This window comes from Bemisia tabaci, chromosome 7, assembly GCF_918797505.1.
Source record: "Bemisia tabaci chromosome 7, PGI_BMITA_v3".
Lineage (NCBI taxonomy): Eukaryota > Metazoa > Arthropoda > Insecta > Hemiptera > Aleyrodidae > Bemisia > Bemisia tabaci.
In genome coordinates this window covers 3,424,386-3,436,835 of record NC_092799.1, presented here as the reverse complement: position 1 = coordinate 3,436,835, position 12,450 = coordinate 3,424,386, and the positions used below count along the sequence as shown (strand labels likewise).

General features: G+C 38.3%; 1 protein-coding gene across 1 annotated transcript in view; it reads right to left on the bottom strand.

Moving 5' to 3' along the window:
* Window positions 1-12,450, bottom strand: part of LOC109037409 (1-acylglycerol-3-phosphate O-acyltransferase Pnpla3) — a 32,258-nt gene that overhangs the window by 4,949 nt on the left and 14,859 nt on the right. Inside the window, exons 2-6 of the mRNA XM_072302669.1 lie at window positions 9,042-9,154; window positions 3,215-3,334; window positions 2,027-2,215; window positions 1,365-1,629; window positions 718-889 (exon numbers count right to left, since the gene is read on the bottom strand). Coding sequence (XP_072158770.1) covers window positions 718-889; window positions 1,365-1,629; window positions 2,027-2,215; window positions 3,215-3,334; window positions 9,042-9,154 — 859 coding nt within the window. The remainder of the gene's footprint in view (window positions 1-717; window positions 890-1,364; window positions 1,630-2,026; window positions 2,216-3,214; window positions 3,335-9,041; window positions 9,155-12,450) is intronic.

The following is a 12,450-nucleotide window of genomic DNA, read 5'->3' as shown; positions in this document are numbered from 1 at the left end:
CGGAGACAATTTTAATAAAAACAAGTGCAGTACACCTAAATGCACCAGATAATTGTGTAAAAAACACAGTCCTAACTGTGAGGTACATACAGTAAGACCTCGGTTTATCGGACTTCACGGGACCGGAGGATCGATCCGTTAAATCGCGGAATCCGTTAAATAGCGATCTGATAATTTGAGGTCTTACTGTATACTAGAGTGAAGAACCACTCATAGTACATAGAAATGTACTATGCATGCATACATAATCATTACTATGAGGTCCCTAACTCACTAAATTTTCATTGTTTCCTAGTTGAACTTTGGTTAATTTGTAGATTAAGTTATATTTCGAAATCTACTAGGCTAATTTTGAGTATTTAGGCTCATCACAAGTTTCAATCAAGGCTCAAGTCATGATATCTTCAATCGGCCTACGGTCTACAATTTTTTGAATTGAGGTTCATGTTCTCAACTGCTCTAGAGAGGCTAACACCGCAGGATTTCAAAATTGGTGCTTGTATCTTTAAGAATTCTATGGGAAAAATTCTAGTCTTAATAACCAGAGAGAAATATTGTCCTCCATTTCAGTTAAAGATTAAACGTCAATCTCTGATTTGGTCATTTATTTTGTTGACAAAAATGATCCTATCAAGTTGAATTCATTAGTTTGTCTTCAAGTGGCGAATGGTAGCAAAAAGGCAGGTAAAAATACTTCGAAGCTAAATGCATACGTACTTGGCAAATATGGCATAGACTATATCTGCAGGAAGGGTATACGGAAGACTTAGGATAGAGAGGAGTTTCATTCCACGATGCTTGAAAATCCAGTTAATGAGACCTTTGTTGGCTGAGTCGATGGCATCTTGGAACAGCATGACTACAGTATCTGGTAAATTGGCGACTAATGCTTCCTAAAGATTAAAACAAGAGAAAAAATTGAAAAAAGAATAAGACAAAAACCTTTAAAGGAATAAGACAAAAAGATTTTTTTTAAAAATATTCATGGTTTACATGCTCAGCAAAGAACAAGTTTAAATTCTGTGTTTCTTATGATTGCTGTTATTACCTCGTCTTAAGAGGAGGGTGTGTCCCCCATACTGTTACTTCTAAAGTATGATAGAGGAAAATAATTTCTGGTCTGCCGTTCAAATGCAAGTACAAAAATTTAAAATTAAAGAATAGCCGTCCCTTAGTTATTTTGTGATGAGCACTCAACTTTCCAAAAGTAAAGATTTGGTTCAGAGTTTGAGGCAAAAACAATTCTTGACATTTTAGATTAAAAAATTAAGTGCTTAAAATATAAATTTTAAAGGGGCTTGTAAAACCTCTTTATTAGAGTAATAAAACAGCATGAGAGTTTTGGGAACAAAGAAAAGGAATACTTGCCTGTCTGTGCATTTTACACTCTGGACACTGTGGATCATAGTCGAATTTCTCTTCAACTGTTTCAGAAACTACAAATGTTGACTGGACAGCTAAACACCGTGTGCAGCTGATTAGATCATTCCTATGTAAAAATCGCAACGCATCGTCAAAGCCCTGCTTGCACATATTCGACAGCACTTCTGGCTTGGGTGGAAATAGAATCCTCGCAAACCTGTAGATATTTTGTTTGGAGAGTTCGATACTAGTGTTGGCTACATTTACCTGTAACACAAGCAATTCAAATTACAAACATCAATTAAACAAGGAAGTATTATTTATTTCTGGTCAGTATTCATTGAATTCAAAATCTGTTACTCTAGTCACGGAATAAAGGTTTTGAGTAAAAACTTTTGAATTGACAGGAAAAAAAAGGATCCACCCAACTACCAAGTTTTAATGTCCGATAATAATTAAGAAATCATCTTTATACCAAATTAAATTCCTGGATTGAAGTTATTATATTCACTGGACAGTAAAATCTAAACAGTGTATTAAAAGCGCCATGAGCCTTGCATATTTTCATTTTGATCACTAGTTCATTCTGAGACATGTGCCTCTTGACATTTTTTTCCATCTAATTTTCTGGTGAGGTTGATATGAAAAATTGCCTGATACTTACATGAAATAGTTGGGCAGAGGGATCACGTGGACAGATGTCGCTCTCTCCGCAAAAAGGACTAACAGTGATGGTATTTTCGTCTAAAGTTGGCAGATTATCACTGAATCCACCATCCATGTATCTAACACCGTGGAACCGGGGCGGCAAAAAGCCCGAAAATATTGGTACGAATGCACTTGCCATCAATGCCTAAAACAGAAAATTCAAGAATTATTTAGAAGACTAAACAAAACAATTTAATACTAAAAGCAAGGTGACCTACAATGGTAGGTATGCTTTGTTCCTCAAGAGAACACAAAACTAATAAGGATCCAAGTAAAAATGCAAATCAATCAGAGAGTACTGATAAAGATAGTATTACGCCTGGTTAAGGAATGCGGAACGAAGTGAGTAAGGGTTCAACGGCTAATCTATTGTAAATATAAAAAAAAAAGCTGAACAAATCAAATAAAAGACAATGTCATAAAAAATAAACAAACTGAAACGTGCAATGTATGAAGTCCTTTGTTGAGAGAACTTTTAATTGCTTCGAAGTATGTAGGGGTCACGGTTGATCTCTATCAGAGTGCAGTTCAGAGGCGTTGATTAGAATTCAATCGTTATTGATCATGTGCAAAAGCATGTGAAATGTCTGTTCGTTATACAACACCTGGCTTGACTTGGAGCGTTTTTGTGATTGCTCAGGCAGAATTTTGTCTCTATGTCTAGGATTTTGCTTGCGAATAACGAGGAGAATTTGATAAAAGCAGCTACCCAAACTTTTAGGAAATTTCCGTCCATCATCATCAAACTTGACGAATATTTACTACAGTTTTTACCATTAAACAACTGATATAAAACCGAATATTTCACGCCAAAATACCTACTGATGTGTTTGGCTTTGAAGAAAGTGAAGCATGCCCAAAAATTTGGACGATATCAAAAGACAATGGCATAGCCCGAAATATTTTTAGAGGGAAGGGGGGGGGGGGGCTACTCTACGTCGAATATTTCTCATGAGGGGTACATTGGTAAACAATTCCTAAAAATCACAAGAAATGATGTTTTTTGAGGACATTTTTAGTCATAGAGAAGGGAGTTCAGACCCCGAATTATGCTACTGGCAATAAGGATGCATGATTTTGAAGTTTCAACGCTAAATATAGGTAAATAAGATTAGAGAGTTTTCAGTGTAAAAGTAAAACTTACCTGCAATAAGTCTTCTTTACTATTAAATTGAGATACTATGACATTTTTTCCATCGTAAACTCTGGTCAAAGAGATATGGAGTTTTCCGCTGACTCGTATGTGAGCGTCATCTGGTAATACCTGAAACACACAAATAACAGAGGTCATTTAGCAATATAATTACCCGGAAAATAAATAAAAAAGAAAATTTTGCACCGTTGATTTAAGAGGAGACTTCGTTCATAAAATGTTAATGGCACTTAAATACTTGGCTGGTATTGACATTTTCCAACTTGTACCAAGACAGTTTTAAATAGGGGATAGATGAAGGAATGATAGTTGTACGATCAAAAATAGTTTAAAAAAAGTTTTAATGACTCTGTATAGCTTCACAAAAAATGCAATATAGTTCGCAGGTCTCAAGGAATCGATTCTAATTTTTTTGCTTCCATGAAAGTAAATCGCATAAAAAACCTCACAAATGAAACGGAAAAATTACTTTCAATGCGAGTAGATTCGAATGCTGAGACATAGAATAATTATAGAAGGACACCAAGCGTCGCCCAGCTGGTTATAAAAATTCCTCGAGCAATAAAGTGCTTTTATTTAAAGTAATTATGTATGTACTTTTTACGTTTTAATGGTTGCATAATAAGTTTGTTGAACTTAATTTTTTACGCCTAACCTTCTGTAAGTGAAAGTAATTTAGTTCAACATCAGTATGAGCTCCGACAGAGATCAACTCAGCCAATTATTAATGCCACGTAAAAAAAAAAAAATGCGATGATTCAACAGCTCCGAGTTTCGAGTCTCAATCAGTGGCGTCAAGGCGGATTAAGAATGGTGGTCGCATTTCGTACCCTCTGGACGTCACACTGTATCGGGCACATCGGGTACATGGGCCGGCCGAGGCCGGGGGGGTCGGCTCAACCTTGGATTGCACGGCAAAACCAGTACCCTCCTGACGTCACATCGCTTCAAGATGGCAGCCAAAATCGAAATGCGACCACCATTCTTTATCCGCCTAGCAGTGGCGTGGCGTGAATTGCGATAAATCGATTGTTATTCCATTTAAACCTATGGAAAAGGATCGATGGACAGGGTGTTCGCAGCGAACACCTTAATAATCGATTATTTACCATAGGTTTAAATGGCATAACAATCGATACATCGCAATTCATGCCACGCCACTGGTCTCAATTGCTCATTCACGATCCGTCATCGCCGGTTAATCGATGCTCTAGTCGAAAGTTGGTAAGGTGTTTTTTGAACTGGCTGACGTATGAACGTATAATTAGCTCAAATAAGATTCTGCAGAGGAGGCGTTGTGTTGTTTTCTGCCGGCAGAGTATCGCGTTGTCTCGAATAAATTTTGAGCTGAAAAATTCCGATACACCCATGCCTGATGATTTTTTTCGCTCTTTTTGATAACGTAGCTACTGTGACCAAGCGACTGAAGAAACACATTTACCCGATAAAGAACTTTTCCGTTTGCATTGAGTCTAAAAGGGGAGATCGATTTTTAATTATTTTTTTTGGGGGGGGGGAGAGGGGAGGGAGAAAAGGTAAACGTCCATATGGAGACATTGGCGGATCCAACGGAGGGGGGCAGGGAAAAAGAGGATAAAAGGAGAGAAAGAGAGTAGAAAAAAGTGAAAATAGGAAGGACGAGCAGTAGAGAAGTAGCAAAAATAAAGAAGTAAATTAATATGACCACAATCGAATTTTTTTTAAAACGAGGGTTTCCGGGGAAAACTCTGATAGTGTAATAATTTCTGTCGAAGCCTCTGAATATCGACGAAATGCGAAATTTTTCTGTAATGTTCGTTCTTACTCAATTCAGAACTGCTTTATTGATATGCATACATATTTGCGCTTGGAAGACAAGTAGTGGGATAAGTGCAGTTTTTGCTATTTCAAGAAATACGTGTTTAAAGTTTCAGAATTACATGAAGCCTTATGGCGGAGTGAGAGATCAAACTCACTTTTAGATGCTTAAAAAATGGATTTTACCGGTGAAATTTCCACAGGATACATCTTAAGACTAGTTCAAGTTGAAATCATTAATACCTTAATTTTTTTAAAAAAAAAAAAACTGCATTTATCCCACTTGGATTGCATTTTGCAAAAAGGAACCAGGAGCATTGCAGTATAGCAAAAATTGTACAACTTCTTTTGACTTGGAAGAAAAACCTGATTTTCCATTGACGATTTCTATCTTACTCGCTCAAAACTGTAAATTTAGGACAAAAATTACCATGTAAATTTCATATTTTTTCAAGATCTCAGTAATTTTATTGCAAAGGATGAAAATGCACAATCTTAGCCTAATTGCAATGCTTCCGGTTCCTTTTTGCAAAATGCAATCCACATGTCTTCCAAGTCCCTCATTTATCATTTTAACTTATCAAACTAAGCTGCATCAGTGTAGTGCATCCTGATGCATCCTTGGCATTGCGTCCTTGCTACTCGAAGCACAGTCCGTAAGACACTTGCGTTATGTAATTGCGTGGATTTGCTAGTGCAGTTATCTATCGCCTGACGTAAGCGAGGATTCCTTCCCTTCCAGTAAACCGTGATAAAAACATTCGAGCTGTCATTGTCAGCTTTCTTTGTCTTTCTAGTCTTTATCACTCCAGACGCCCGTGGATCGTAATTTTTCCGGTTGATCTGCCATCTAGACTCATCATTCGTTTTATCACATTTATCGTTTTGAATTTCTGTTCGTCATGCGCATCGTTTCTTTTATTCTGCGTTTCAGTGGCGTGGCGTGAATTGCGATAAATCGATTGGTATGCCATTTAAACCTATGGAAAAGGATCGATAAACAGGGTGTTCGCAGCGAACAACTTGATAATCGATATGGCATAACAATCGATGTATCGCAATTCACGTCACGCCACTGCTGCGTTTTGAAGATGTCGCAGGCAAATAGTAAAATCAGGCATTTTGTCAAATGCCTAGGCAAATAGTCAAATATTCTAACTTAGAGCGAAATTCTAATTCTTTTCCTAATTTCAGACAAAATAATTCTTTGCTCCTGCAAGAAAAAATTTTCAATAAAAATTTGCACACACACACACCAGTATTTTAAACAATGTTTAGCTCCTGAAGAGTCACTGATCTTGAAATTTTCAGCACGTCGTAAAAAACAGAATTTTCGGAATTTCAACATATAAAAATAAGAGAGGCAATTGAAGAGGAAAAGACAATAAGAGTTCGTAGGTTTGATGAGTTATTTTTCCAAAAATAGTGAAAAATCGTGAGCTCTTCGCCATAAATACACAAAATTTTGTAGACCGTCAAAATTTGACTATCTGCCTAGGCATTTGACAAAATGCCTGATTTCACTATTTGCCTGCGACAAAGACATAATCTAGTCTTCTTGAGCAGGGTGTTTAATGGAGGCTGATTTGAGCAAGCGGCAAGCGGCAAGTGGCTATAGACTCTATTAGTGCCACGTCACAGTCGGTATCGATTGTATCGAACTGGATCCAAACAATCAAACATAACCTTACTATTCAATATGAAACTAAAGAATTTCAGAGATAATTCGCCCAGTTTGAGAAAAAAGTTGTGTTAGAGACAGCTCTTTTAATCGCGGAACGTTCCCGCATTGTTAAGTTGACGGGATAAAGCAGTTTCAGAAAGGTGAAAATACCCACGAGGGCCACCATGATTTAGGCCACTCCTATGCCACTCCAGTTTCTTGGCTTTTGACAGTGAAATTCTGGGAGGGAGGTGTCAAGATGAGGTTATGTTTGATTGTTTGGATCCAGTTCGATACAATCGATACCGACTGTGACGTGGCACTAATAGCGTCTATACGAACGAGTTAAGGCCAAAAATTAAGGATGCCGAGGGCGGTGGAGGCATGATGAGTAAAGGTTGAAACGAATGTTTCGTTCGAGTCACTTCCGAGTTCCGAGTCGCTCGTCTAGGGGTCGCGCGTCTCGGGTGCGATGTCAAGATCGAGGCGAAGTGCTGTATCACCGGACGAAACGCAACATCACCCAGACCTTGTCGATAAACGCCTCATCACAACGAGCCTTCGATAGCTCTCGTCGATCACAAATGAATCAGTCGTTTTCAAAAGGGAACAAGCCCATTTTCGCATGAGCCTTGGCTTGCATAGAAGGACATGCTAACTAGGACTCATCGAAGAACGGACCTGTTACTTTTTGAAAACAACTGATTCGAATAGTAATCGCTTCTGGAAATGACACCGCGCGGAAGTCGAGATCGCACACCCTTGCGAAAACCCACGTTTTTCGAGCCGATATTTCCTTCGTCAATATCTCAAACGCTCAATTCCTCTTTTTCCGAAAGAAGGGACTTAACTCCATTCCAAGGTTGCAAAGTCGACTTAAAAAATCTGCACAGGTATACACTTGCGAAATTGCTGACCAAAAATGTAATGCTTTATGCATGCGGTAGAGGAAAATTCAGGGAACTTTTCAGTTGGAGATATACCCAAGATTTTCCTGTTCAAATCACAATCTTTGAGGGGAAATTTAGCAATGTAGAAATGTAAATACGTTCTTTCGCGAGAGGAGCGGATTCGGTCCATTAGAAACTGATGGCCGATTGTTCTCAATCATATTTGTTCCGCTATTAGCGGGAATCATCCGAGGTCATAGATGAATGGAGGAGCTAATAATATTTTTTATTAGAAAAAATGACCGTTGGAAAACACTTCTTAATGATTAAAAAAGAAGAGTTAAAGTTGGCGTGACAGGAAACCTCTCCTCCCTGCATGGTAAAAATTGGCGATAGGAGCTGCGTTTCAAAATACCATAGGAATTCTTATAGCCGGCTAAAGAAGGCAATAGAAAATCATATAGCCGGGCTATACGAAGCGATAAAAAAAAGTATACAGCCGGGCTATAGCTCCTATCGCCGGGCTTTACACTTTATCGCCATCGGCTATAAAAGGCTATAAGAAATTGTGTAAAAATACGTGCGCTTTGGAAATCAGTAAGTTTGATACGGAACCACCATAATTTTTACAAAACACACATTATATTTTCCTTTAATACATATTTTATTTTCATCAATTAAAATGAGAATAATCCATACAGGATGTGCAAACATTTTAAAATCATGGGTTGAAAAATGCTGACTCCGCGAGATCATATATTGGAGCCTAACACAGAGTGGAGCGGCGTGCTGCCAGAGTTAAGCGCGCACTAGCGCCTACAAACCTAACAGGGATACTTCACGCATTGCGCAATGCTTGAAGTATCCCTGTTAGGTTTGTAGGCGCTGATGCACTTTCCGCGCTGGCTATACCCGTCCGCCGCGCCGCAGCGTACCACGGCGCTTGAAGCAACTTTTTCACACTAGAGGTAAAAAACAGTATCATACGAAACTGAAGGCGCTCTAATACATTAGAAATGGCAGGCATCCATCGAAAGTACGGAGCTTTCCTCGCAAAATAAATCAAGATACTACGGCCCAAAAAGAGAGCAGTGGTCCAAAATCTCACTAAGTCCTAGCATCCGTAATTAGTGACGTTTAACATACACTTTATTGCCTGGCTGTGAGTCTCTTATAAAGGCTATAAAAGGCTTTAAGAAATTGTGCATCCGGCTATAGAAGCTATTGAAAATCTTACAGCCAGCTTTAGGTCTATGGTATTTTGAAACACAGATTCTACTGCCAATTTTTACCAGGGTTCAATATTTTCAGTAAAATTTAAGTTTCCACGTAGGAAACAAGTCTCGTTCACCGAAGTTTTTCGATTCAGGTAAGATGATTTCATTAAAAAAATAGTATTTCGAAGTAGAATGTGTCAAATTCAGTGAAGAACATAAAAAGGAGAATGAAAGATAGAAATGTTACATACCTTTTGCAATCCTTCCATTAGGACGGTTTGTACATTGAATGAAGGACTGAAAGGGCCAAGTGTCCTCATGCGGGCTTCTCTGACCATTCGTAAGACATCGCTAGTGATTTCACCTGTTGACAGAAAAGACACTCGGTAAGATAACTTGCTTCAAAAAAGAAGGGATTTTCTTAGGTTCTAGGAAAAATTCTTGGGTTTTAGGTAAAATTCTTGGGTTTTAGGTTTTTCTACACACGGAAGTTTAAGTCCCTTTTTAGAATTCTGATACTCGTGTGTACACAGAAAGGACGTAGTCAGCGCCCTTTGAGAGGAGAAATTTAACTTAAAAATACGCGCAGCTTGTTCCTAAGACTCCTGAAGAGTGTTTCCCGTCCAGAGAACTCGAAATCGCAGAATTTGCAATTTATCCCTAAACTTGGCTTTCCTTGAAAATTTTCTGTCGGAATATAAGGTCCGTTTAAACAAATCCGATCACAAATATATTGTATTTGATTCATGCTGTCTAAAATATAATTGTTAGTAATGCTCATTCCCTGATTTTTTCATGATTTTTCCCGATTTTCAGGAGCTCATTTCCTGACAAGAAATCAAAATTTTTCCCAATTCTTCAGGATTTTCTTCTATAAAACGATACAAATCCTCCCGAGTTTAAATATAAACATCGGATTTTTTTAATCTTTCACCTGATTCTTTGATGTACAATAGAATTTTCAATTCCAAAAGCGTTTTTGATGATATTATCCGGGCAAAGAAAGCCTGGTCATTATTCTATCAATTTGAAGATTAAAAAGGTCAATTATGGCGGCTCAGGTGCAATGACACAAACCTTAAAATGATCTCTAAACTGTAAAAGGGGAGATTCCGGTTTTTGAAACAGATTCCTCAATTCTCCCTGAAATGTTTAATTCCCTAATTAATACCCGGTTTCAGGTCCTGGTCCTTGACACCATAAAGTCAGTCTGACTCTGATTCGATACATTTTAGGACGGAAATCTGCATCAATATTATCAGAAGAACGAGGCAACAAGGCGTCGTTTATTACAAGTGTGGGTCGCTGGAACGCCGCGCCGCACAGTGGATCGAGTCAATTACAGAGGTCGGACAAAAAATTTTTTGATGTTTACTTCGTCACAATTTAAATTTAAAGCTGTGCTCCTAGCAAAGCAGAAGATTTCACGAGGAAACCAATGAAACCACTTTTGGAGCCTCGATATTTTGCAAGAACGGAGTTATAAGCACTGAAAAAAAACACACATTTTATCTAGAGTCCAGACTGTTGAAAACATTGACAAGAAAAAATACTCTTGATTTAATCAGATTTTTGCTTAAATCAAAAGGAAATCCGCTCAAATTAAGAGGCTTGGTTCTTGATTTAAGCAAAAATCCGATCGAATCAAGAGTATTTTTTCTTGTCGATGTTTTCAAGAGTCTGGACTCTAGATCCAATGTGTTTTTTTTTCCAGTGAGCTTTGAAAGTTTCCAAGTTTTTTCCGACCTCTCCTATTGACTCGATCCAACGAGCGCCGCGCCGCTGCTGGCGGGCAACAACCAGCTGATTTTCCAGTTCTGACGTCACGGATGTGCACTCGTATCCGCGGCGACATAAACGCACGTGACAGCCGCGCTCCAAGCTCCACGCTCTGAAAGCTCACTCCAAGTCCAAAGCTCCCGCTCACCGAGATCCAGTAGCGAAAAAATACCCCGCATTTCCGACCGATTCAGTGCGTTACGATCAATCGACTAATCTGCCGTTCAAACCCATTGAAAAGGATCGATTATCAGAACACCATGATAATCGATCCTCCACCATAGCTTCTGATGGGATAATATCGACAATCGTGTACTATACAACTCGGGATGTAACTTCCGCAAAAGTCCCGAGTTATCTTCGTTGCACGCCCATTGCGCCATCAATTTCAAACGAGCCGTTTCCAAAGGGAATCATGTAAATTTTCATGCGAGCTTTGGGTTACACGTTATTCCTAGTGTTCTGGGGTTCATCCGAAATATAGACATGTTCCATTTTAGAGAGAACTTGGTCATTTATCGTTAAAAGCTTGTGAAGTATCGCGGACAGTAAGATTTTAATGGTCAGCATAACGAATTTTTCGATTTTTTTGAAATTTGTCGCACCGGTTGGGTCAATGATTGCGTGTCTCGCAGCCTTGTTTTGAAAGATAGAGTTTTGCAAAATGGATAAGCTGGCTAAAAATTGTGAAATCTGTCGCTGAGTCGGATTTGATTAGATGTTTCAACGCCTCATTTTAACGAGGATCTTGCGAGGACGCTGCTGGTGGAAGACTGATAATTGGACATTTTACAATTAGGAACTACATTTTCTGGCTCATCCGTAAAAACACGTCTATGCAACAGAAAACTGAGCCAGATATTATAGTTCCTAATTGAAAAATGTAGTTAAATTCGTAGTTTTCCAGACGAGGGAAAGTAACTCTAGTCAAAGGTTACAAAATTGACTTTGGAAAACTTTTATTTGATACAATGATATGAGTACTTTCCATCCAAAATGTTGCTGATTTTTGAGTGTAATCAGAACATTAATTAAAGAAATGCTTTGTTACAATGCTGAACAGTTTCTTAGTAAAAATAGTAATCGCAAATGAAAAGTGTGCAGTGTTAATACGTAGTTACGGTTTTTCGTTTTGGAAACGACGAATTAAAAAAAAAAAAATTGTCCCGTGCAGGAGACGTTAAAAACCTACTGAATTCCGGAATAAATGCGCTGAATGCTGGTACGTTATTTTAGCCAAATTTTGGTGGGGGAGAGGAAGGGTTATTGAAAGAAAGAATTTTTTCAGAGGAGTAGCACTGCATTCGTAATTTTAGCGAATTGGGTGCAAAAACTTTTCGACAACGCAATTGGTATCGTGTGAAAATGGGAAGGCGCCGAAAACGATGCTTTTAAAAGAGAAAACCGGTAAAATTGGGTTTATTTTCTTTTCTTTTTTTGGAGGGGGGGGGGGGCAACACTGCAATAAAAATCACGAAGTTTTCGTAAAATCGCGATAAAAATCACGCGTTTTTCACAAGATCACAACAATACAGAGCCCCTGAAAAAACAATCTCTTTGAAATTCACGATGAAAAAGGGGTTTGTCAAATGGGAAGACGAAGAACTTCTTGCATCCCTTAGCATTCCCACACATCTCAAAAAATGCCCTAACATTGTCCCAGAAATATGAAATGGGAAAATTACCACCCTCCACAAAAATGACAGCGTGGTGTCAGCTATATTTTTGGTCATAAAACTATCTTGATTTATTTTGTGTTCATCGTTAGGTCCCATTTTATTACCGAGGTACGCCGTATACCCGCAACATAAAAAAATAAAAAAAAAAAAAAAAAACCACAGGATTCTTTTTTGTCTGGTTTGCGCCACTACGCAAGGATTT